This window comes from Amblyomma americanum, chromosome 3 (assembly GCF_052857255.1).
Source record: "Amblyomma americanum isolate KBUSLIRL-KWMA chromosome 3, ASM5285725v1, whole genome shotgun sequence".
NCBI lineage: Eukaryota > Metazoa > Arthropoda > Arachnida > Ixodida > Ixodidae > Amblyomma > Amblyomma americanum.
The window spans coordinates 118,209,939-118,236,939 of NC_135499.1; the positions used below are offsets into that span (position 1 = coordinate 118,209,939).

At 44.2% G+C, this 27,001-nt stretch overlaps 1 protein-coding gene across 5 annotated transcripts; it reads left to right on the plus strand.

Moving 5' to 3' along the window:
• The first annotated feature begins 36 nt into the window (after positions 1-36).
• On the plus strand, positions 37-26,674 carry LOC144124836 (uncharacterized). 5 transcript variants are annotated; one of them, XR_013313285.1, is made up of 5 exons: positions 37-75; positions 8,688-8,881; positions 13,453-13,606; positions 23,394-23,589; positions 26,539-26,674. XR_013313285.1 is itself a non-coding variant. In XM_077657740.1 (4 exons), the coding sequence occupies exons 1-3, from the start codon at positions 58-60 to the stop codon at positions 13,580-13,582; spliced, it is 342 nt and encodes a 113-aa protein (XP_077513866.1). In that variant the 5' UTR covers positions 37-57; the 3' UTR covers positions 13,583-13,606; positions 15,252-15,508. The 5 variants fall into 5 exon arrangements, 1 of the variants encoding a protein (XP_077513866.1); XR_013313286.1 differs by having other exon boundaries at positions 62-106; XR_013313287.1 differs by lacking the exon at positions 37-75 and adding an exon at positions 87-296.
• The last annotated feature ends 327 nt before the right edge of the window (positions 26,675-27,001 follow it).

The window sequence follows — 27,001 nt, forward strand, 5'->3', positions numbered from 1 at the left end:
AATGCCATGCGGATGCCATTAACAGCCGAGCCAACTTTAGTCAAAATAAGAATCAAAATGGCGCCGCACAGCGTGGTAAACAGCGGCATAGCCTCCTATGACAGCGGTAAGGTGGCCCTAACAGCGGTAAAGTGTGCTGTTTGTTGTCGGTATGGGTATTTCCGACTCGCGTAGCTGTTTGTTTATCTGATTAATCGGCAATAATCAGCCTGTCTTAAGTGACACTTTGAGGAGAATGAAGCTGTGTTGGCCATGCAGAGGCAGACAAGCCGACAATTGCCACATCAAACTATCCAGTAAGCGGGCCAACTTGACGGGGAATCGATTCCCTGTCCGCTTTCTTTTCTCTTTCCACATTTCGCTGCGGGTACATGGGTTCAATCGAAAGAAAGCATTTCACAAATACGGCGGCTCAACTTAGGAAGGATAACGATTGTCATGAGCACACCGAACCCGCCCGATGGCCTGACCACCGCGCCGGATGCTGTCCATCTTATGGGGAAGTGCAGAAAACATGAGTCGCTTTGTCGAGCCAGCAAACAGTTATACGCCGAAAATTACCTTTGTAGGCAAAGCCGATCGGAGCCACATTCTGGGAGTTCACACTAAAGGTGAACCTGAATTATTTTGTACTCTACATCATATTGGTCATCCATTGTTATAATAGGTATGAGGTGGTTAAGCTAGAAACTCAGGTCGCCGAGTCGCTTAAGAGGGAGGAGGCTAATGCCGACCTGTTGGGGCGAATTGTGGGCGAGCTGAAAGAGGAGCGGGAAAAGCGGGCCCAGCTAGAAGAGCAGGTAGAAGCGCTCAGGTCACGGCCGGCAGGGCACCCCGGTTCTGAGCAGTGTCAGGTGGGGGACGAGGCTCGTCGATCCTACAGTGCTGTAGCGCAGCAGGCTTTGAGTGGGGAAGACAGAGAGGTAAAAACGGGCACGTAGACTCGCGACAGTATTGTACGGCGGCGGGAGAGACAGCTAGTGCGATCCGGAGGGCAATAGTCGCAGTTAGGAAGCGAACGGTTAAAGCGCAGAAGGGCTCTGGTAGTCGGTGACTCGAACGTAGCGAGGGTTGAGGGAGGCGTTTTGACGACAGCGAAGGCGGACAGGCGGGTGCAGGTGGAGGCGCAGTCGGGGAAGTGCATGGTAGATGCAGTGGCCAAAACCCAGGAGATGGTAGGGGCAGCATGGATGGCGAATACCTTGTCGTTATTCATGATGGTCTCAACGATGTGCTGAAGGGGAAGAGCCAGAATCTCGAGAAGCAGTTTGAAGTGGGGATGCGTAGGCTTAGAGAGGCCTCTGAGAATGTGCATGTGACCATATGCACAATCCCAGAGGTCCAGAGGCAGGCTAGCAAAATGGAAAGGAGGGTCGTTGAAGCTAAGCATATAATTAGGTTATTGAGTCGACGACTAGGATACGGGGTAATGGAAGTTAACAGGGAAGTGTACGAGGTCAGGCCCCACCCTTTTGCACAGGATGGCATTCACTACGGTGGTGCCACTGGCAAGAGGGTGGGTAGTAGGATAGGTTGCCAGGCAACAGCTTTTTTGGGGGGACCCAGAGCTCTAAGGGAGCCAGTGTAGAGAAGGAAGAACCAAGATCAAAGGGACGATGGAACCATAGGAGAAGAAATAGACACAAGTGCCAGGGCCAAGTTAATTCAGATATAGGTTTCATTAACATGCAAGGTGGCAGGAATAGACTGAAATGGGAGGAAATAGAAGAACAGTAAGGCAGGAGGAATGAATGGTATATGGTTTAGTGGAAACACATCTTAGAGACATGGAGCAACCCTGTAGCCCAGACTGCGCATGGGAATATTGCAATAGAACAGAGGGCAGCAGAAAGGGGGGTGGAATTGAGTCATTCATTCATAAATGTAAGAATTTTCAAAGGGTTAAACTGGGATGCAAGGAACATTTATGGCTAAAAGGAAAAGTGGCAGGGGAGCAAACACTCCTTGGCTTTGTGTACCTGTGGACAGCAGCTAATGCCAAAGAGGAAAACAAAAAAATGTTAGAATGTATTGCAAGCGACATTGATGAGCTAGGAGGACAGGGCGAGATAATTATATTAGGCGACATGAACACGGATACGACAGGAAGCATGCTTCAGGATATGTGTGACAGGCATGATTTAGATGTATGCAACAGTACCGAGAAGTGTGAAGGGCTTATAACATGGGAGGCACGGAGTCTGCACTCGACGATAGATTATGCACTAATGTCACAGAAGATGTATAATAGATTAAGGGTAATGAGCATAGATGAACATGGTTCCACAAATCTAGGTAGTGACCACAAGCGTGTCAAGTTGAGTTTCAGAAGAGAAGCCAATGTAAGGCTGAAGCGAACAATCGGAAGGGAATTTTTACTGAGAAAAGCAATTGGAAGCAGCAACCAAACAAATTGAGAAAGTAATTTTTGAGGATAATGAAACAGAATGGACTTATACCAAATTAACTCGATTGCTAGAGCTAACCAAGGTGTGGGTAAAGCCAAAAGGGAAAAGACGCAAACCCAAGAGTTGGTGGGATGAGGAGGTCAAGGGGGCGATAGAGAAACGTCAGGAAGCGTCCAGGGAACACAGATATTCCAAGAAGAGGGGTGAACCGGAAGTTGAAGTAGACAGAAATTGGGATACCTTCATAAAGTGTATAAGGGAAGCATCCTATTTGATTAATGAGAAAATTAGAAGAAAGGTTGCCCAATGGACCTCAGATGTAAATTAAAAGGATAGAAAAGCACCTCAAAAATTCTGGAAACATCTAAATGCAATGAGTAATAAGACTAGGCTAGAGCAAAGGTTTACTGCTACAGATCAGGGTATTCGACTAGAAGGGGATGAAGCAATGAAACACATAGGAACAAGGATGACAGAAAAATTTAAAAAAAGAAATGTTGCACATAATTTATCGAAGGAGGATAGACTGGTTACAGCAGTTGCTTCACTTGAACGAAGAGAGTGGGAAAGGGCAGAGAAGAAGGTTCCTAGTGGCACGTCGACAGGACCAGATGGTATTCCAATTATGTTAATAAAGAAGCTAGGGCCAAAATCCAAGCAAGCATGAATACAGGTAGTGAACAAAATGATAGTGGTTGGCAGAGTCCCCGATGAATGGCGATTAAGTAGAATGAACATGATATATGTAAGTAACTACCGTCCCATAACAGTGACATCTGTGGTTTAGAGGGTGGTGATGCAGATTATAAAGGACAGATTGCAGGCTTGGGTGGAGAACGAGGAGGTGCTAGGGGAGCTACAAAATGGGTTCCGGAAACAAAGGAGGCTGGAGGACAATCTTTTCATTGACGCAGTGTATAGAGATTGCTGAAAAGGAACACGGGCCCCTATGGCTAGCATTTTTGGATATTAGGGGAGCCTACGACAACGTTATTCAAGAGTATTTGGTCCCATACTGGGCACATTGGATGTGGAAGATGGAGTAACTAATCTTTTAAAAGACATATATTAAGGTAGCAGAGTGCTTATAAAATGGGGAAAAATATGTATCAGGGCCTGTAGAGATACAGCGGGGGCTTAGGCAAGGATGTTCTCTGTCTCCTTGTTGTTCATGTTGTACCTGCAAGGGTTGGAGACCAAGCTAGAGAGAAGCGGACTAGGCTTGAACCTTTCTTTTTTCAAGCAAGGAGAATAGATTAAACAGTCATTACCGGGACTAATATATGCGGATGATATAGTGCTAATGGCTGACAACAAGGAAGATTTGCAGAAGTTGATAAACATATGTGGTGCAGAGGGAGATAGATTAGGTTTCAAGTTTAGTGAGGAAAAATCTGCAGTCATGATATTTAATGAAGAGGGCGGAGAGCATAGAATACAGGAGTTCATGCTAGAAGTAATGGATGAGTACAGGTATCTTGGGTTGTGGATAAATAACAGTGTTGAGTATCTGACAGAGCATGAAAAATATGTAATGAATAAAGCTAGTAGAAATGCAGCTGTCATGAAAAATAGGGCACTGTGGAATTACAATAGGTATGACGTGGTAAGAGGGATCTGGAAAGGGGTGATGGTCCCTAGCCTGACCTTCGGTAATGCGGTCCTGTGTATGAGGCCAGATGTTCAAGCAAGGCTGGAAATTAAGCAACGGGGAGTAGGGAGGTTAGCTTTGGGAGCACATGGCAATACACCAAATCAAGGGGTACAGGGTGATATGGGATGGGCGTCTTTCGAGAGCAGAGAGGCTAGCAGTAAGATAGCATTTGAGGAACGATTGAGAAAGATGGAGGAAAAGCAGTGGGCTAGGAAAGTTTTCAGATACCTCTATATAAAGAATGTTGACACGAAATGTAGAAAGCGAACTAGAAAATTGACGAAAATATCTGGACAGCAGTAGGGGGTCTAACAAGCAATTATCGGTTAAGAAAAAGGTTAAAGAAACATAGAGAGCTCTGTGGAAAACAGGGATGCTGACGAAATCAGCACTGGGAATATACAGGATTTTAATCATGAAATTGCCGTAGGGGAAGCTCTTTGTTGTTTGAGGCCAGGACGGGAGTTTTGCGGACTAAGACATATAGAGTCAGGTACCTTGAGATAGACACTTTGTGCATTGCGTGCGGAGAGGAGGAGGAAACGGCTGAACACTTCATACTTTTCTGTAAAGGGCTTCACCCTACAGTGGAAAGCAGCGGGGCTGATTTATCCAAGGCCTTGGGGTTTAGGGACAGTGAAGGGAAAGTAGATTTTAAGTGGGTAGAAGTAACCAAGCGAAGGTTATCTGATTGGTGGCTAAAATCAAGACAAGAGTAAAATTTCATAAGTCATGGCTGGGTGGCTTGAGCCACCGCCCAATTTAAAGGGTTCAGCCTTATCCATCCATCCATCCATCCATCCAGAGGAGTATGGAAGGGAATCATGGTACCAGGCCTTACATTTGGAAATGCAGTCCTGTGCATGAAATCAGAAACACAATCAAGTCTAGAAATCATACAAAGAAATGTAGGAAGGCTAGACTTGGGAGCACATGGGAACACACTGAATGAGGTAGTCCAGGGATATATAGGCTGGGCTTCGTTCGAGGTTCGAGAGGCAATTAGCAAACTGAAATATGATCAGAGACTAACCCAAATGGAGGAAAAAAGGTGTACAAGCATCATGAAAGGTATTAAAATAAAATGGACGAAGAGTACCCAAAAGCTAAGAACAAAATGCCTGCAGGTGAGGGATAGGGCACAGCAAAATACTAGTGTGAAAGCGGAGGTAAAGGAGACAAAGAAAGATGTGGAAAGAAAATGCAGGAAAAATCAGCGCTAGGTAAATATAGGACACGAAAACAGGACATCAAGAAAGGGCAGTTATTTGATAACTCGTGGGGCAGTTCACTGCTTTTTGAAGCTAGAACAGGGGCTCTGTGAACAAGAATGCATAAATCCAAGTTTGAAGATTTGGATATTTTGTGCTCTGCCTGTAGAACGCAAGCGGAGATCATAGAACACTTGGTTTTGAGATGTGCAGAGCTTCACCCTGCCCTCCCGAGCCCGAGAGAATAGCAACAGACATAGAGAGAGCGCTGGAATTTACTGGAGAGGACGGGCGAGTGGATGAGAAAAGCGTGACATTGACGAAAGGAAGGTTAGAAGATTGGTGGAGGAAATCAGGGGAGGGGTGAATTTGGAGAGGAAAAAGATAGTCAAACTAGACATTTTAAAAGCAGAATAGAAGGAAAAAAAATTAACAAGTGGGGAAGTATAGGTTAGGTGGTGCAAGCTACTGCCCGATACAAAGGGTAATGCCATTATCATCCATCCATCCAAACGAATTTTCCCCCGTCCCCATTGATCCTAATACCGTTTACTCCATCATCCTAATGAACTGCTGGCTTTCATGGGTTTCAAGGCCATCCCCACAACTTCCACAGGTATTACATTGTGGAAACAAAGTGGCTTCCGTCGACACTTCTTTTCCCCGAAGAACAAATTAGCAGGTCTAAGGAGCATGCCTCATGGTTACTTTTTAGTGATCCTTGCTTTCTTTCTTGACTTAATCATTACATAGTTTCTAAGTATACCAGCTAAACGGCGGTAAGTAAATACATACTACTACCCACCGTGCATACGCAATGGCTTGTGACCTCGAGCGTGCCAAAATCTTGGGCTAACATCGTCTTAATTCATAAGAAAGAACATCAGAAACATAGAAGATTACAGACCGACCAACTTACTGCCCGTTGACTACAAGGCATTTACTAGGGTAGTTGCTAATAGAATCAGGACAATCTTAGACTTCAATCAACCAATTAACCAGCAGCCTTTCTTAACGGCTACTCGACAACCGACCATATTTCCACGATCAATCAGGTGATAGTAAAATGCACAGAATATAGCCAACCAACTTCTATATATAGCCTTCATAGGTTATGAGAAAGTATTTGACTCAGTATAATGGTGACTCAGCAAAGCATAAGGAGGGATCTAAAAAACAATATTCAGAAAACTAAAGTATTTTCAACAGTCTGGGAAGGGAACAGCAGTTTACAATTGGTGGCGAGGTACTGAAAGTGCTAAGGGAATACGTCTACTTAGAGCAGGTAGCGACCGCAGATACAGGCCACGAGAGTGAAATAACATCAGCAGTCATGCAGGCATTGCATAACCAGGGTGTGGAAAAGCCATATATGAAAGCACTGAGAGATACCTGTAACGGCTGCACAGCCACCATAGTCCTCTATATAGACAGCGGTAAGGAAGGGTGTCAGGCGGGAGACACGATCTCTCCAATGCTATTCACGGCGTGTTCACAGTAGGCATTCAGAGACCCAGATTGGGAATTGTTGGGGGTAAGAGTTTATGGATAATACCTCAGTAATCTGCGATTCGCTGATGGCATTGCCTTATTAAGCCATTCAGGGGATGAATTGCAAAGCATAATGGTGGATCTAAAATGTAATATTCAGAAAACTAAAGTATTTTTGAACAGTCTTGGAAGGGAACAGCAGTTTACGAGTAGTAGCGAGGTACTGGAAGTGGTAAGGGAATGCGTCTGCTTAGAGCAGGTAGCGACCGCAGATACAGGCCACAAGAGTGAACTGACTTGAATGAGAGTGGAGTGGGACACATTTCAGAGTTACTCTCAGATAATGAATGGTAGTTTACCAATATCCCTCATGAGAAAAGCATATAATAGCTGCATCTTACCAGTACTCACCTATAGGGCAAAAACGTGGAGGCTAACGAAAAGGGTTCAGCTTAAACTGAGGACAGTGCAGTGAGCTATGGAAAGGAAAATGGTCAGTGTAAAGTTAAGAGATAAGAAGAGGGCTAAGTAGGTCAGGGAAGAAACGCACGTTAATGACATCCTAGTCGAAACAAAGAAGAAGAAAGGGACTTTTTTTTTTATTCGAAAAATATGCCATGAGGTATAAGTTGAAAAAAGGGGAACGAATGCTGGAGATAGAAAGTTAAAAGAAGGAGTGAAGACCCGTTGCGCTGATGTAGTCGCAGAGGTTGGGCAGGGCATGCAAGATAAGCGATCGTCCTTAAGAGTAAAGTAATGGATTCCGAGAGAAGGCAAACGTAGCAGGGGGTGATAGAAGGTTGAGTGGGTGGATGAGATAAAGAAATTTGCGGCGATAAGGTGGTCGCGCCTGGCACAGGACAGGGTAAGTTGGAGAGGTATGGGAGAGGCCTTTGTACTGCAGTGGGCTTAATCAGGATGATGATGGTGGTGGTGGCACTTGTTCACAACATGAGGATAAACATGGTTTTATTACGAACAAGTGTCTGCTTCTGCCTTTGTGTGTGGCCCAAATGAATGCATACCAGCCCAGAGTGGTGCATGGTGACCAGTTACTTTTTCTGTAGCTTAGCTGCGTATTTTTAGTGGCACGCTTTCACTCTGCTTTTATTGCACTTCAGTTCATGGAGGTAACATGAAGATAAATCATTGCTGTTTTTACAAGATGCTGTTAAACATACATTAGATGCACAGCACTCCTGCTTGCTAGGGTGCCCGCTTAGAAAATCAATATAGGTATCACTAAGCAGAAGAAAACTGAAGAGAAAATGAAGAGGATCAATTTTGCACGTGGTAGGGCAACACCTAATGCTGACCAAAAGTACCTTTTCAGGTGTTGGCTAACTGTTAACCGCTGCGTCAACATTTGTTTTTCAAAATTCTGTGTTTAATGCGGTGCTCCTTTCTCACTTTGGTACAGTTTGCAGCAGAAGCAGGGATTCATTTCACTCACTTCATTTGTTTTCTCCTCAAGGGACCAAAGGTATTTCAGGAGCCACGTGTGTACGTGTTTCTTCTGGTGCTTGCAGTGCTTACATTTTCTCTTTAATTATGTCCAGCTGCAGATGGGTTGCTTATATTTATTTTTTTTACACTGAAAGTGTTTATAGGGGTACCATCCTTGGAGGAGCCTTATGTCTTGCTGTATTCGCGTCGCCCCAAACTCAACCCTCCTATGTGTGGCTCTCAAGACCTATGCAAAAATTGGCTGGGTGGCAGCCGAGCTGTTATGAGCGCCTCGTCACAAATTGGAGGAACTGGGTCAGAGCCACAGCCAATCATTGTGGTAGCCCGGGTTGTCGCAGATGCCGAGGCGTGTCGTTTTCGTTGCGGTCAGTGCGTTGCGCAGCAGAGCTTGGACCTCGATAGCTTTTTAATTTTACTTCCTGTCCTGTTGACCGCATATATTGTGGTTCCTTACAGCTTCTTCCAGACTCCATGGTGAAGGCACCTTTTGCCGGCATTGGAGGGCTGGACGTCAAAGTGTGCACCGCTATGGCACCAGAGATTGTAATCACCCAGATCTTGCTGTATGTTTCCTCTGACGCCAGTGATAGTGTGGAGGCTGATGTGCAGAAAGTGCATGCACTTGCGGGGCAAAGTCACATATGCAAAAGGTGAGCACAAGCTAGGAATAACCTCTTATTCTATTATCTCACCTCTGCATTTATGCAGAATTATCACGTGATCAGACTCATGGTATGCAGTCCACCATGGGCATTAGGAAACTGTAAATGCTTGATTTTTGTCTGTTCATTTTGTGAGTGCCTTGTTGGCGGGATATCTGTTGGGTATGCTGCATGGATAGTGAAGTATATATCGCTTTTGCGTTTGCCCAGGCATGCTTACAGCAGTATTGCAGCATATCAAATATAATGGCGTATAAGGCTTTGTGCCTACTGCTGTGCATGCAGTAGACTCCTTTTTGCAAATTTCAACAGAGCAGTAATGATCTGAGACTTTCTTCAACGCATTGTTAAAACATTCAAGTTGCTTTGTGATGACCGTCCAAAGTCGTAAAGGAAGGATGCATTTGTAATTTGCTGAAGATGAAACATTTGTTTACTTCAAGTATGTTTTGTCAGTGGTCTTCACATGCACTCAAAAGCAAGCGTATGAGCAAGCATATTACCTTTTAACATTATGCACAACAATACCTGGTTGGCATTGTCTTTATGCATGAGAAGCACTGCATCAAGCCAGCGTGTAGCTTTCACACTGGCCGCATTTAGTTATGGTTTCTGGACTTTTCAATTGCTGAACACTGCTACTGTTTCACTAAAACATGGCAACATTGTGAAAGCTGGACCTTGCATGAGCAAATCCAAGGAGCTAGTCGTTTACAAAGTTGTTTGCATTTGGGTACAGTGCATGACTGATCAGAGCCTCTGCGCTGGCCACGATCACGATGTTAATGCGCCTGTTGTGATCACAACGGCCTGTGGTGTGGCAGGGAGTACACCACCAAGTGACAAAATGTTTTTAAATGTAAACAGCGTTTTGAATTCACAGCAGGTTATGTAGCTGTGGGAGTAGCTGGCACTTTGCTGCACTGTTTTAGTAAAAGAGTGTGTATATACTTGCCATTTCTTCTTGGTTCCCTCCCCCAAGTTCTACCACACTGCATGGGTGTTCAATTTTTTTTTTTTTGTCGCTCTAAATGGAGCATGTGTGCACCCAGCTCAGAGAAACTGTGTTTATTGACAGTTTCATTCATTCATTCACTCATTCATTCATTCATTCATGCATCTTTATTCGACATCTTTACAAAGGTCTGGAGCACAGACAAAAAGCTGAATAAGAACAGAAAATTTCTATGTTGGTGCTTTTAGACCAACTGCATGGTAGTTTTCAAAAAGGATCACCACTGGCAATTCTTGTGCATTCCAACTATTTGACATTTGTGACTTACAGTTGAGGTTAGTTAGGTTTTTTTATGTTTGTTGAAAAGCATGGGCCTTGTTGGGGCTTTTAACATGGCTCAGTTAAAGGTAATACGGCAAACTACCTGATGTAAGATAACAGATGTCGATTTAAATTAAAACAGACTCTGAAGCAAACGAACAGCCTTTACTGGCAGAGGGCCCATTATTTTAATAGTGGTGCTGACAAATATCTATACAAATAAGTATGTACATCTGGGGATGTTTCTTCAAAGCAGCAGCAGTTGTGGCTCTTAGCACTGTTTTCATGGCCAGAGCAGTCAAGTATATTTGCATTGTTACACGCATGCTACTGAATGTAGCTATGCATGAGCATAGGCAGCAGCATGTGAAGTGCAGTAGTTGCTTCCCTTTAACACTCCTTCCCCCTCTTCCTTGCAGACTGCCCTGCCACTCGTCGCACACCTTCTTTTGCCCCTTCCTTGTTCCAGCCCACCTGATTTATACCTTGTGCTTGACATGACTGCAATGATTGGCTCTGGTGGCTTCCTCTGTCTTCTGTTATCACTGAACAGTAAAATGTGCATGCCAAATGAGGTGGCACATCACCTCCAAAGGGTCAGCATCAGAGCTCCTCAGTGCAGTCCTTCTCACTAAATCATCGTCATCATCAGCCTGACTACACCCACTGCAGGGCAAAGGCCTCTCCCATGTCTCTCCAATTAACCCTGGCCTTTTGCCAGCTGCGCCCACCCTATCCCTGCAAGCTTCCTAATCTCATCCATACACGTAATCTTCTGCCACCTCCTGCTACACTTGCCTTCTCTTGGAATCCACGTCCTTACCCTTAAGGACCAGCTTTTATCTTGCCTTCACATCACATGCCCTGCCCAAGCCCATTTCTTTGTCTTGATTTCGACTAGGATGTCATTAACACGCGTTTGTTCCCTCACCCACTCTGCCCGCTTATGGTCTCTTAACGTTACACCTATCATTTTTCTTTCCATGCCTCGCTGCGTTGTCCTTAACTTAAGCTGAACCCTTTTCGTTAGCCTTTACGTTTCCGCCCCGTAGGTGAGTACCGGTAAGATAAAGCTGTTGTACACATTTCTCTTGAGGGAAATTGGTAAACTGCCACTCATGATCTGGGAGAACTTGCCATATGCGCTCCACCCCATTCTTATCCTTCTAGTTATCTCCCTCTCATGATCCAGATCAGCTGTCACTACCTGCCCTAAGTAGATGTATTCCATCACAACTTCCACGCTCTCGCTGCCAATTGTGAACTGTTGTTCCCTTGCTAGGCTGTTGAACATTACCTTGGTTTTCTGCATGTTATTTTTTAGACCCATCGTTCTACTCTGCCTGTCTAACTCATTGATCATGATTTGCAGTTCACCTCCTGAGTGACTCAGCAAGGCAATGTCATCAGCGAATCGCAGATTATTTAGGTATTCTCTATTAACTCTTATCCCCAACTGTTCCCAGTTCAGGCCTCGGAATACCTCCTGTAAACGTGCAGTGAATAGCATTGGCGAGATCGTGTCTCCTTGCCTGACGCCCTTCCTTATTGAAATTTTATTGCTGACTTTATGGAGAACTGGTATCTGTGCAGTTCCTATATATATCTTCAAGTATTTTGACATAAGGCTCATCTACACCCTTATTCCGCAATGCCTGTAGGACTGCTGAGGTTTCCACTGAGTCAAATGCTTTCTCGATATCAATGAAGGCTATATATAGGGGTTGGTTATATTCTGCGCATTTCTCTATCACGTGATTGATAGTGTGAATATGATCTATTGTGTAATATCCTTTACGAAAGCCTGGCTGATCATTTGGTTGATTAAAGTCTAAGGTTGCCCTGACTCTATTAACGATTACCTTAGTAAATACTTTGTAAATGGAGTCTATCAATTGTCATTGTACCTCAACATTTCTATCCAAATTAGGCACATTCAGGTCGGAACCTTTAACAAACCTCGGGTCAAGAAAAGTGAGTTCATTTTCAGGTGTAATCTCTTCAATGGGAGGTCACCTAGTTTCGGCTAGCATTTCAAAGGGGTCAGCCTACCACCCTCTACATTGGCTAGTCTCATATGGCTGTGGTAAAGTTGTTGAGGTGATCATCAGTCGCTTTTCCAGTAACCTTGTTGTGATAGTAGCCAGTTATGCTGCAATATTATTGCCCACCATGGTTTTTGCGAAAGGTGCAGGCACCTTCAGGTGTCTTAGCAGAAGATGCAGGGGAATCGGGAAGGTGCAGATGAAGACGTAGGCGGATCGGTTTTCTCCATGACTGTTGGTTAATGCTGGTGCTTGGAATTCTGTCTGCAGTAAAATTCAGTGTTCTAAACCTGGGAATTGCAGTGGCCACACTGCACAGAACACTGCAGTGGTAGCACATGAGAAAAGCTGACATGTGGGTAAAGTTCAGTCAGGCTACAAGCATAGGCGTGCACAGGTCTCTTCATAATAGAGGGCCAAAGTTCATGGTAGCACCCATTCATGTCGTGTGGGTAGCAGGGAACAATGTGGTACAAAATTTGCGGCCCCCTCCGCTTCTTCATTATATTAGGGGGGGCCAGTGCCTTGCAAGAAATATAGTGCCCTTTTTCATACACACGGCCATATCACTGCTTGCCTCGTCACAATAGGTTATTTGTTCATACTTAAAGAAATCCAAAAGATAGTTGTTGTAGCCCCTGACAGCTTATGCCTTACCTGAAGCAATGCATTCAGTGCAGTGACAGTATATGGAACTAGCCAGAACTCATGACTAGCTGTGCAGATAGAAGGAGTGCCATACAGTTTCAACAGAAGCAGCATAGATTGTTCCTAATTTCTCTCGTCCAACCACCTGCAAAGCTTAGGGCACAAATTCGAAATTAACTCTTTCAACGAAAGCAAGAAGGCCACAAATTGAAGTGTTGAACAAAATTGGAAACTTACTGAAACTGATTGGAGACCATTTGCTTCTTTAAAATTGTGTTCTCAAAACTTGAAAATATTGTTTACTTTTTTTTTCTCAGGAGTGATTTTCATTCGTAGTTACATCTGTGTCCTGCACTTTATAATGTGCTACACCTTCTTGTCATCCATTCCTTTGGGCAGGGAACTGTCATATTGCAGAATCTCTATTAGCTGCTCATGGCAGTTTACTGTGCATTCACTTAGTTGTGTTAGTACCTTTATTCTTTACTTTCTTTGAAAGAACTCTTATTTTCAGGCTCATGTTAACAGCTTTATGTTTTGTACTTTTTTTTTATCTAACAGTTGTAATTATTTTTTGTCATTGTGTGCAGCCATGGAATCCAGAATAGAAGGCACATTCAGAAAGCTGCCAACATTGACCAGGCTGAGGCTGGCTGTCTAGTTCACCCACTGGTTTCATCCTGTGCTGTAACTGATCCACTGGGAAAAGCAAAGACCTAGGACGTGTGCATCTAGTTGGTGCAGGTATGTTGGTATCGATACTGTTGTTTTTGCATGGGTGTCCGCTGACTAACAGAGAGATTAACTTAATGCACTTTTCCACATTGTTCATCTTGAATAACATTTGCCACTGTAGACTGCAATAAATTGTCTTTGCTGTTTCTATTCTTTTCTCCTCTTCACTTCTTTTTTATTTATCTAATGCTTCTTGTTCATAATACAGCATATTCACAGCCAGTGACCTTTCCTAGTGCCTGTGCTAATGAAACCTAATTTGAATGCACACTTCAGATTTGTTTTGAATGTAAGGTCTATACTGCGTTTCATGCATCATGTGCAGTGCTGTCAAAGCTAGCACTCTTGTTAGCACTGCCTGTATCCGCTACCAAAAAGTAGGGCGTTATCTGTGGTGAGCGAAACACACTAAATGCTTTGCCTGCAGGCTTACTACATGCCACATTTGTCATGATCTTGATTAAATGCACTGTTATTGCTGATAGCACGCTGTCGCTTCTTCGTACCATAGACCACTCGGGCACAGAACAGGCGCGGAGTAACACGCCTTCCTTTATTTTCCCGTCCGGGCTACTTCCGTACCTTTCACAGCGTTGCACGTGATGTATGAAACGAAGGATAGTGAGCATGTTCGTGTGAAGGATATCAATGGTGTAGCAGTGTATCACTATCGCTGCATCTGTGAATAGGAAAAAACAAGTTGATAGGGCAGTACTCAACAATAATATCACCCCAGATTGGGGCGTCTGCAGCTTGCGGGCATTGGTGAGTGGTGACACGACGGGTTCCCGAGCATGCGCAGGGACATCCCCGCAGGGGGGTGATGGTGAACAGTGCATCACCACGGACCCGAGCACCCGCGCTTCGCCATGCACGGCATTGCCGTGTCCGGGGAAAATGGGATCCTGGTGGTTGAATCGATGTGGAGCGTTTGGACCTTTAAGGCCCCTCGGCGGAGGCAACACACCACTTTGGTCCCAGCTTCCTGTAGACGGCACCTCCGGCCTGGCCCGACTGGGGGAAATCGGCAGTCGCCTTTTCCTATCCTCCCCACTATCTTTCACTTTCCTACCCCTTTCTCACAACTCTCCTGTTTCCTACTCACTTCTAGTTTCTTCCTTTTTTCCTGGCGGCGAGGGTTAACCTTGTGTGGCCAACCACCCTGAGTTGTGTCATATTGGGTTATAGTTGGGGTGTACAGCTGGCGTGGGCAGGACTTGCTTGCAAGTTCCTGTGCTGTCCCCTAGTTGGGCTCCATGGTGGGTGGCTGGCACCGTAGCCGAAAAACACACATACTTTAAGGCTAACCTTCTCTTAGCAAATGATTGCCCTCATAAACGAGGGTGGAATGAGGGCAAAAAAGAAGGTAACATTTCCTAAAGACAATGCAGTACACAGCAAAGCAGATGAAAAACAAGCTAGAATTTTGACCCCGTTTGTAGTTTCAAAGACCTTGACAGATGCCTTGGGCCCAGGTTGCAAAATAACGAAAATGGCCAGTCGTGATTTGCTACTCAAGCTCCAGAACAACGTACAGCACTCAAAACTTCCGAACATTGTGGCTATAGGGAAATCCCTGTTTTCATCACAGCCCATAGATCCCTGAACACATTCCGTGGTGTCATATCTGAGAGTGACTTTTTTCATTTGTCAGAGGAGGAACTGCAGGAAGGTCTCAAAGACCAAGAAGTAATCAACCTGCACAGAATTAAGATTCGAAAAGATGGCAAGGAAATCCCTACCAAACACCTTATCCCGGCGTTCAACACCAGTACACTGCCTAAAACAATAGAAGTGGGGTTCATCAAACTTCATGTACGCCCCTACATGCCAAATGCCAGGAGGTGCTTCAAGTGCCAGAGATATGGTCATGGATCACTGAGCTGTCACGGCCACGAAATGTGCGCGAAATGTTCATCAAAGGAACATCAGTCAGACAATAGTGAAGGTACACCATATTGTGCAAACTGCCAGGGGGACCACCCGGCATATTCCAGGGCATGTCCATCCTTGAAAAAAGAAAAAGAAATCATAGATATAAACACCAAAGAAAATATATCATTCAAGGAAGCACAAAGGCGATTTGCACTCTCACAAAACTCTTTCTCCTTCACTGCAAGAACAAACTTCGCTGATGTGGTGCGCAGGGGCGTAGCACCACACAGCACTCCGGCACCTGCCGAAGCAACTTCTACCGAGCTTATGGCAGGGCCATCCACGCCCCAGGCAGGAACAGCGAAAGCTGCTCTGCCATCTCCAAAGCAGGGAGCGCCGGTCCATGGGTCGGCATCCCGCAGGACTGAAACCCGCAAACCCGCGGCTTCCCCACGATCCTCCAGCACCTCTCGTGAGGTGATGGATGTAACTTCCAGTCTGCCTGCTTTGCAGCGGCGGAACAGCTTTCTTGAGTGAAAAAGAGTCAAAGCCCTGATAACGGGCCCAGAACATAAGTAAACTCCCTTTCACTCCCAAACCCAAACATAAACATGGCTTTTTTAGTTCAGTGGAACTGTAGAGGACTTTTGAAGAATTACAATGATATAACACATATTCTAGGGTCAATGTTTCCCGTAGCTTTATGTCTTCAGGAAACCAATCTTGGCCCACAAATGTGCATATCCTAAAACATTATAAAACTTTTAGATGCGATCGCGGGCAGGCAAATCGACTCTCGGAGGCGTCGCGATAGTCGTTCAAAGCGGCGTCCCTGCTCAAGAAATCAAACTAAAAACAAAAATTGAGGCGGTTGCTGTCAGCATCGTCAGCTGCAAAACACTAACAATCTGTTCTGTATACATTCCTCCACATTCAGTATTAACAGTCCATAATCTACAGGAACTGATCAGGGAACTTCCGAAGCCATATCTGTTAGTTGGGGATTTTAATGCTCACTCCTCCCTTTGGGGAAGCGAACACTGTGACGCTAGAGGTCAAATAATCGAAGATTTTATCATAACAAATAATGTATGCCTTTTAAATACGGAAAAGGCCTGATACTGTTCCCCAACGTCTGTGAAAATGAGCTCTTTAGACCTCTCTTTTTGTTCACCATCTGTTTTTAGCGATTTTAAATGGGATGTATTAGACAACTAGTATGAGAGTGATCACCTGCCAGTTTTTATAAGCCTATCATCCTCACCTGCAGTCATCCCAACCAAACCTTGACGATGGAAGCGTCATTTAGCTGACTGGGCATTGTTTAGAGAAAAGGCCTGTTTAGAAAGCATTTTCTCAAAAACACTTAGCATAGATGAACTCAATGAAATTCTCACAAAGTGTATCATCGGTGCTGTACGCCTAGCTATTCCCCAATCCACAGGAGTGGTGCACCAGAACCACAAGGTGTGGTGGATGCGAGAATGTAGGGAGGCCGAAAGACACCAAAATAAAGCCTGGGGCATATTTCATAGTATAATACTCGCGCGAATCTCATAATTTTCAAGAAGGCAAAAGCTGAAACACGATATATACGGCAGAATGCCGAAAAAATGTCGGCAAAATTATGTGTCTTCAATAAACAGCACAGTAACACCAAAAAAAATGTGGGAGCAGGTAAGAAAAATAAATGGCAGCTACTCCCCATTCACCCTTCCTCTGCTGACGGATCCTGGAATTCAGACAAGTATTAAAGAACAACCAGACATTTTGGGTCAACATTTTTTTAGTTTCTAGTTCCTCCCACTATACACAGTCTATCTTAAAATACAAAAACACTAGCAAAAAACAAAGGCTCCCTACGGCAGGCAGCACAAACGAGCGTTACAATAATCTGATTACACTTCAAGAAACACACAGAGTACTATCTATAGGTAAACGAACTGCACCAGGCCCCGATGAAATTCATTATGAAATGCTGTTCCATCTATCTGAACTCTCTGTAGAAGTTCCGTTAAAATTTTTTAACAAACTATGAGTACTAGGAAAAATACCAGCGGTCTGGAAAAAAGCCATTATTGTTCCATTCCTAAAACCAGGAAAGCCACCAACCTCCCATAGTAGTTACAGGCCTATAACACTTACAAGCTGTCTTGCCAAATCTATTGAAAGTGTTATAATTATTAGGTTAATGTTTATTCTAGAATCCCGAGAGATTCTTGATGTCCACCAATGTGGTTTTAAAAAAACATGTTCCACTGTTGACCATTTAGTCCGCCTGGAAAACACAGTCCAAGAGGTCTTTATACACAGACAACTCTGCCTTTCAGTCTTTTTCGATATGGAGCAGGTGTATGACATGACCAGGAGGTTCGGCATTCTTCGTGACTTGGCAGAAGTTGGCATCCGCGGGATGATGCTGAAATATTTGAGCCACTTTTTGTCCAACTGTTTATTCCAAGTTCGTCTCGGTGCTACCCTCTCGAAGAATTTCACTCAGGAAAATGGCGTTCCTCAGGGATGCATTTTAAGTACTACATTGTTCATAGTAAAAATGAATTCTTTAGCCAGTATAATTCCACAGTCCATGTAAGGGATCGGATGATCCGCGGGGTCATTAGGATTAGTTGCCAGGTCTCGGCGCCTCCCCGCAGCAGCCCCCCTTTGAACCCCCCCCTTCGGTGACTGCTGGCGGTAGAGCGCGCTGAAAAGGAGCGCCCGTCTTGGGATCAAGCGCCCCTGACAGCGACGGCCGCGTGCTTTGATCCTCGCACTGTTTTGCGCCGGAAGCCCCCTCGTCCTGACAGACACCAAATGCGACACAACCTTGCGACGAGCATCTTGTGGGAAAACCTTGAAAATTAGTAGTCTTGTCAAGGAGGGGAGCAATGAAAATGACGGAGGGGCAGCGGCGGCCAGATTTGAGAAGCCCCAACGAATGGGTATCGATGTGGGAAGCTAAGCTGCGTATGCTCATGAGAACGCTAATCCCCCTGGGAAGGTCGGGACCGAGTGGGCAGTCAAGCACAGCGGAAGCGCCCAGCTGGAGTACGACGACAGAGCTAATTGCGGAACAGCGTCAGGGTGGACGAGCTTTTTTTATGGGCACGATGTGTGGTTGTTTTTGCTTTTCTTCTTCTGAGGGAGAGGGTTTGAGTAATACTGTGGAGGTATGGGGCGTGGCATGTAAACCTGGTGGGCCAATCATTTCGAGGGTCCGTTCCCGGAATTCCATTTTCTTATAGCAATTTTGATGTTCTTTTCATGCTGTATATTTTAGGGAGAGGGTTTTGAAACTTGCCGGAACTGGAAGGCGTGCCATGCAGTTTGTAAACCAATCATGTTAGTTTGTTGTGGTTGGGTGATGCAAGGGGTGGGCCAGGCTTTCAGGTCTTTAAAACCGGGCCCCGGAGCCTGGAAAAAGGGTTCTGAGCTAGATTTAGACCCCTTGCACCTTCGGCGATGCCAAGGAGGGAAGATTTTCTCTTAGCCAGTTCCATCTAATCATGCTTGCCGTTTTTTCTGTTGTAAATATGCGAACTCCTGTATAAAGTTTTAGTTTTCCTTCCTGATCAGTGAAGTGTTGCCGGATCTCATCTGTTATACCGTCCAGCACGGTGGGGCACTGGTGGTGGAGCCCGAAGAACGAACCTTAACTGTTTATTATGTACTCGGTCTACGTCGATGACCTTCAAATTGCATGCACATTTTCTAGCTTGTCAACTTGTGAGAGACAAATACAACTCACAATAAACAAATTAGCACTTTGGGCAGACAGAAATGGATTTAGGTTTTCTCCGCAAGAAACTGTTGCGGTTCTTTTCTCGCTGCAGAGAGGACTGCAGAATGATCCCACTTTTCACTTGAATGACACCGTACTTCCAGTAAAACAAGAACACAAATTTTTAGGCCTAACTTTTGGCAAAAAGCTCACATTCCTACCACACATAAACACCGTAAAAAAGAAATCAACCCAATCCCTGAATATACTCAAAGTACTGTCGCAAAAGTGTTGGGGGTCCGATAGGATGTGCATGTTGCACATCTATCGCTCACTAATATGCTCTTCCTTAGACCATGAGGCATAGTCTGCGGCGCCCCTTCAAAAACTGTTGCTTCCGAGCCCCCATGACACAACCCTGGAAAGAACGTGGCAACCCAAAAAGTGATAAAAAGGCGACATTGAAACTGTACATAACCACCGCTCAAGCGAGTGTTGATGGCCTACAGAGTCGGTCATTGCATGCATGCTTGCCGGCTAGGTAAAGAGCCTGAAGTAGAAGTAGTGTGGTCGCAACATGTAGTGTACATTGGTCATGTGGCATCTGTTGCTTGCACAGCTGGCTGTCCACCTTTTGTGCTGCTACTGCATACAGACAGCAGACACTATAGCTGATAGCACTTGTGCACTGCACTGCCTTTGTCACTACATGAGCCCAGGAATGACAGATGACGCTGTCAATAACCCACTTGTTCAGATACATATGAATCTGTGACGGGGCGTCGTTGATGCACAGCAGGCCAGATGTCACATGGGATGACTTTGTTGGTACGGATGCCGACATCGCAGAGACACGCTCTAACGAAACCATTGTATGCGACGTGTGAGCAGTTCCCGGCTGCCAGGAGTATGATTAGGGAGGCTGACCTGCCACCAGCTACCGTGAACACATCAGCTGTGATTAGTTATATCATTTCACTGAAGCAGATCGTTGCCAGCACAGGTCTTGGCAAAGAGAATATGGCAGCGTTGCAGAGCCTGGAAAGTACCATGATAGAGTCTACTTTCAAGAAGTAGACACACATTATGCACTTCTTAAAGAAATAACTACTATTTCTGTCGGACTTCATATTTTTGGCTATAATATCGGAAGTCCACCTTTTATGAACTTTGGATACAACGAATGCCATCCGCGTGACTCTCAAGTTCATTATAACCCTTTCAGGTGCCATTTTTCGTTTTCACAAAAACAAATATATTTCCATCTAAAAGACTACCTATTAGTTTGTGAGTTCAAAATACCAGCGGGTAATGTTTTACAGGGACCTGCAATATTTTGTATAAAGTGCCATAATTGATGGAATTACCCACATCAAAATGGCAGGACTTTTCCAGTATATACGCGAAAGATAATGGAATCAATTTCAGTGTATAAAATATACATTATGCTTGAGGTCACAAAACAAAATTGATGTTATTATCCATGTAAAATTTCTGTTGCATAAAAATGGTAGACTGCATGTTACACCGCGCACTGTTCTGTGCAATATTACTGTGTTCACTATATGCCATAAAAAAAGCATCTTATTTGCGACATGAAGGATGCTAAATTCACGTGTAACATATAAATCACTGCTAAGTGTGGCACACTCTCCAAAAAAGCTATGAGTTGGCTGTGTACACAATTGTGTTCAAAGCGGCTGAAAGGGCAATTAGGCTCAACTGTGTTATCTAGGCTTATCTAGGCCTAATCTGCATCATTAGCCAAAATGCAGAGATCAGTGAAAGAGTTGAGAATAGACTCCACAGTGATGCGTCATCCATTTCTTTGGCTTTTACTCTCTAATGCTAGGTGGAGCCACATTTTGTTGGCAGCAAAACACGAGAACACCAAAGTACAGAGATTTCAGTGTTCAAAAGCACTTCAGAGTTCTCCACTACTAGAACATCACACAAGCTGCAATGTAGCTTTGGGGCATCACAGCTCTCTGTTTTTATTGTTTTTACACGCTTTATGGAGACAGCACAGCAGTGAAGATATAAATAAATAATGGCATTGACAAAAGCATTGTTTTTCTCGTTACAAATATCCTTGGCCATGAGCTTGAGTGCTGTGAAAACATGAAAGTGAAACTTAATGTCGCTCTTTCCAATTTAATTAAGCTGAAACCAACTGCAAGTTCTGCGCCCTGAGAAGTGAACTTGTTCTCACTTGCATTCTGTTGGGTCACTCCTAATGAGTAAAGCAACTAGCAGCTAGCAAGGGATGCACTGAGACGCTAACATTTAAGCCATACCATTTGGTATGGCATTAGTGGCTTGCAGTATTTCCAGCTTTAGATGCATCAATCCATGTGTAAACTTGGCTGCAGGATTGAGAGAATTCATTTGTGCTGGAGCTAAGTGTGTAATGGCTTTTTCTTTGAGAGAGAGACTGGCGTAAATTCTTCCAGACAGAGACACCTCACTGGCCCAGTGGCTAAGGTTCTCTGCTGCAAAGTACGAGGCCAAAGGATTGAATCTTGCTTACAGAGGCTACATTGCAATGCAGGCAAGATGCAAAATTGTCCATGTCCTACATGATGTCAGTGCACATTCAGAAATCCCCAAGTGGTCAAAAATAACCTGGAGCCTTCCACTAAAGAGCGTTTTTCAAAACCCCACATCTCATTCCACACTGTACCATCTTTCGAAGAACATTACTGAAGAGGAAAGGCAGGAGAGGCACTACTAATGACCGGTCTGTTTTCTTGCAGTAGCATATCGTAAACAGGCATTTATGCTCATGTACTCTGAATTTACTGCCAAGAATACGAAGAGATTATTTCATTTCGGCAGAACTGAGACAGAAGTGTTACTAATGCAAGCTGTGCCTTTTTTTTTTTTTTAAATATTATGTGCTTCCAAATGTTTCTGTGCCATTGTGTGTTGTTTCTGAACAGCAGCTTACATGTGCAATTGAAGGTGTGTGTGGGTTATGCTCATAGCCCATATTCCCTAGGGAAAGCTTTTGCTCTCAGCCTGGCCACTGATACGTCATCCAGTCTGACTGACACACATCTTCTTGTGCAGTAACAGTATTTTGCAAACCGCATTGGTGGTCTGTGAAATGACCAGCACTCCAGTATGCTTCTTTTCATGTCCTGTCTGCATGTGCAAACCATGCTAGTTGAGGTAATAGTGGGCATTGGGACAAACTGCTGGCAGGAAAACTAAATGGAAACACAAAAATACTCGGCAAGAGCCAAGGCATGATTGCAGAGAACTTTTGGAGCTTCATCATTTAAAAAAAATTGGCAGTGGTTTAGCTTTGCTTAAACCTGGAGTGATGCGATAACTACAGCTGGCCGAGTGGAACTTGGTCACGTGACCAACCACATGGCTAACCACGTGATCAGCCACGGCGCCGTGCCGCCGGCAGCTGCGCCGCACCACGTGACAGCGTGGCAGCGCAGCCACAGGGTGGCGGCGCCGCCATGCTGAAGGCTTGAAATTCTATCGTAATGTAGCTATCGCTACAAAAGGTGGTGCAGTTTGCACTAGAGATGTGCTTGTCTTAATTTTCAAAAGCCAAGTGCATTTTTTTTTTATTCTTTGCTTTGAATCTAGAGCACATGTGTACGGACCCTATTCACTATCAGATTTGGCAGGTGTTTCACCCCTGTACCTCACCAGCCGCCATACTGTTGCGAGGATTAAAACTGAAAGCTCAAATTCTGGGCTGCTCACAGCCCAAAGGACGCTGCAGAAAGAGAGATGGGGAGGGGGCAGCTCACCCAGCTTTTGTAATGGGTGTCTGTTCTCTAATAAGTGTGCCGAAGAGCACTTATAAAAGTCTTCTCTGCATGCCTTGCAGCGTGGGTCATTATCAGATTTGCCAGAGACATATAAGTCTTGCTCGTGGGCGCGACCGACGCAATGCAACCGCCATGTTTATGCACGCCATGGTTGCCTGCATAGGTGTGCCTCTGTATGACATCACATGATTGTGATCTATACTTTTCTATATGTGCTGTGCTTTGGCTATGAAATAAGCCAATAAATTAGTTGCTGCCCCCATCCCACCTTTTTTTCTTTTCTCACCATCTATTTTAAAATAATCAGTGCTATTATGTCTCCTTCGGATCTTAACCAACCAGCTGTGGGGCAAGTCTCACTAGATTTTTGTCAACATTTACAATGTATGTGTCACTGTTTCAGGCTCAGAAATCTATGCAGAGTCAATGAATTATGAACTCGGACCGTCAGCAATTCTCCAGCTTCATACTGAACAACGTTTGTGGTGGAGGTGTCGGTATGCAGTAGATGATGTCTCACTTGCCCAGCAACAGTCACCAACTGTTACCACTCAGTCTGATTGATCTGCAAAGTTCATGCCATTTTCAAAATTATTTGGGTAAGTATATGATTTGCAATTGCGGCTTATGATAGACAGATGCATAGGGTGGGCACAGCTGACAAAGGACAGGGTTAATTGGAGAGACATGGGAGAGGCCTTTGCCCTGCAGTGGGTGCAATCAGGCTGATGATGATGATGATGAGGCAAGGTACATTAAAAACTTATGCACTTAGCTTCCTATATTTCTAAATATGCAGCTTTTGGATATCTAGCAGAATGTATGCATTTGTGTATTAAGTGGCAAGGCCGGTGAGAAAACTATCCTTTTTTGACCGTAGGCTGAGGCTTTGTTGCTTTTGCTCAATGGAACCGAAGGTCATGAATAAAAAAAAACCAGTGATGCTACTAGCATGCAGAGCATGCATGAAAGCCTGGTTTCTGATCCTGGAATAGCATTTCTCCTGTGTCTTGACAACTAGAAGCAGCACGTGAACATGGTTTCCTGCGAACCAAGACAGCTAAGGCACTAATTTCGGGGAAGCAGACTCCAAGTCGGAAGTTACAATTGCAGTAAGCTGGTACTTTTCCTGTAAACCCTGTGAGGCAGCTCTGATTCATGCACAGTGTTGTTTACATCATCTTTCTCTGCTAAAACTTATTTCGAAGGTGGCTCGTTGTCCTTTCTTTGCTTCGCCATGCCAGCTGACACTGTATACTTGCCTGCATCACCCAGGCCAGTAATTCTGCTCTGTCATCGACAGCAAGCTAAATCTGAGTGCTCATATGTTTTCTGTAGTATTAGTTGCTGTGAAGCAGTCTATTGGAAGGCAGATTTGACCCAGGCTCATAATTAGTTGTCCTTTAACTGGGTTCTGTAGAATCCTTGGGTTCCTTGGAGTGCTTATGGGGGGCTTCCCGAGCACCTAAATCCTTGCATATGGCTCAACCCCCACTACCTCTTTCGACTGCTTTTATGCTTTTATGTTCTGAGGATCATTCGGACTATAAATGCTTTTAACAGCAGACTGTTTATCACTTCAAAGCCATTGCTACCAAATCTCTTTAGAGGAAAGTGCATTTACTGTGCAAGTAAATAGGTACTTTAGTCTGTGTAGAAAACAAATTAAAGGCAGTGCACTCTGTGGTGCACTTTGGCATCTAAACAGTGCAATATAGCTGCTCAGATGTGCAACAGAGCATTGCCAAGTCTTACTCTATTAACCCGAGTAGCAGGCATGCCAGCAACAATTTATGACAGTTTGGGGCATTCAGGACGGCTTCTCCTCGGTGCCCAGTCGTTGCAGGATGTTGCCATTCTTTGGAGTCGATCATCCATTCACATCACCTTGGCTCACATTGGTGGCACTACAAGAAGCTTGGAGTCAAAATGCATAGGATACCTAATGACATATTTAGGGTGCTCCTAAATGGCATATCAGAGCTGTTGTCGTAACTGCTGCTGTGACTCACTCGCGACTGTTGCTGGGTTGTGCTGCTTAAGCATACAAATGCCTAACGCATCAATAAAAGATAGCATAGAAGATAATGAATCTGCTTTGAACTGAAGACCATGATTTTTGCTTTCCGGTTCAGATTTAGGAGCAAAACACTTTGTAGTTTATGCAGAAATAATGCGTTTTTTTTTTTAATTTTATGTTTTCAGATCAGTTCCGCCCTAGCACCCACCCAGAACTAATGCTGCATTTCGGCACAGTATACTTCCTTTTAGAGAAACCTGACAGGATCTCGCAAATTGACTCTTCTTAACAGGCGTGCTGTAGTTAAAGGAATATGTACGCACCCGACACGGGAAATGCAGAAACCTGTACTGCCATGAAGGCACTCTTAGTGATTCAAGAATCAAGCTAACCTTTGTGAGGAGGATTTTAGCAGGAAGCCTTTATTGAGCATACTGAAAGTGAAATATTTTCGCAAGCTTCACACAATGTCTGCAGTCAACCATTCATCATCCGGAGGTTTAACCCTTTTCTAAAACAATTGCCCTGTGTCAAATAGAGGAGCATGCACCCAGTCATCAATAACGACTGGTTGCAATGCACATGCTCCTGAAAATACTTGTGCTCAAAGGAAAGGCGAATAACGTGTCTAATTGCTTGCCACATACTATACCATTTACAATATGGCCAGGCAATTATTCGGCTAAGCTTTTAGAACACCTGAACTTGTAAAATTGCTCAATAATTTTGCTTTTGTGGCACTGAATTTTGTTTGACCAATGAGTGCCATTTGGAGGGTTTACGTTTGCCAGATCCTTTTCTGTGATAGGAATAAACTAAACAAGTGTCCCTGAGCTGTTCAGCTTATCAGGGAATTCAGCTTAACGGAGTTCATTCTAACAGGAGCCTACTTTTTAGCCTTAAGCACTTGAGTAGGCAGCTGCAAAAAGCATTCAGAGCCAAAAGTGCTTACCAGCAAGTTGCGTCTGTTCAGGAGCCATGCATAGATATCCGTACCATCATAGTAATATAGGCCATAGTGGCTGTAGCATTCCCGCCAGTGAGAAAAGATATGCAATTGGATTTCTAATTCTAGCTGGCTCTTTTTCCTCTTCCGTTTCTAATAAACCAACTTTATGCTGAGAATGGATATTGAATGTTAATCGACATTAGGCGGAGTGAGCACCGTTGTACTTCAAAATTTCAGACAGCACTGCGTGTTCTGAAGTACTGAAAGCGTCCCCCGTGGGAATTCTGAAATTGTGTTTTTGGAGCAGAAAGCCACACTTTCTACATAACGTAAATTTCTGCATAGTCGTGTCACAAGCAAACTTCAACACAATGGTGATTTATAGTCAATGTAGAAAAGTTACTAATCCACCTCTTGAATCCTAATTTTTGCTAGTGAGGTAAACAAGCATGGCAGTGAGAACAAAGATGACATCTTACCCCAAATCGTAGAGTGAATGCATGAGCTACATATGTTGCCATGTGTTTTTGTGCTAAAAAGTGACCTCTTTTCTCAAAACCTTCGTTGTTTCACTCGCAGGTGAAAGATGATTGCTTAGACAACCTGCACATGATCAGCCCATGTAACACATCATTCACGTGTGTATTATTACCAATGGACCACCTGGATAGGAAGAGCATGAATGGGCAATGTAATAAAAATAGCAAGAAGTTCATTACTTTGGCTTGATCTACTCTGCTTTATTTTGTTCAACCATTCAGTGGAAACATCCTAGTGAACTCCTGTAATTGCACCAAAACTGTAAGGAAAGTTGTCAAGCCTCTACACTGAATTATCTCTTGAGGCAAATTTATCAGAGTCATGAGGGCATTTTTATTCCCGTTCATTCCAAAATATGGACAGAATCTAGAAAAATCATCTGAACCAAAATTCACCGATCGCAGTGTTTTCATTGATCCGGTGGCTAGAAATTTTGCCGGAGCATCTCTGACATTTTACTGAAAATGTTGATCATATTACTCGTGCAAAATCCGCACATTGA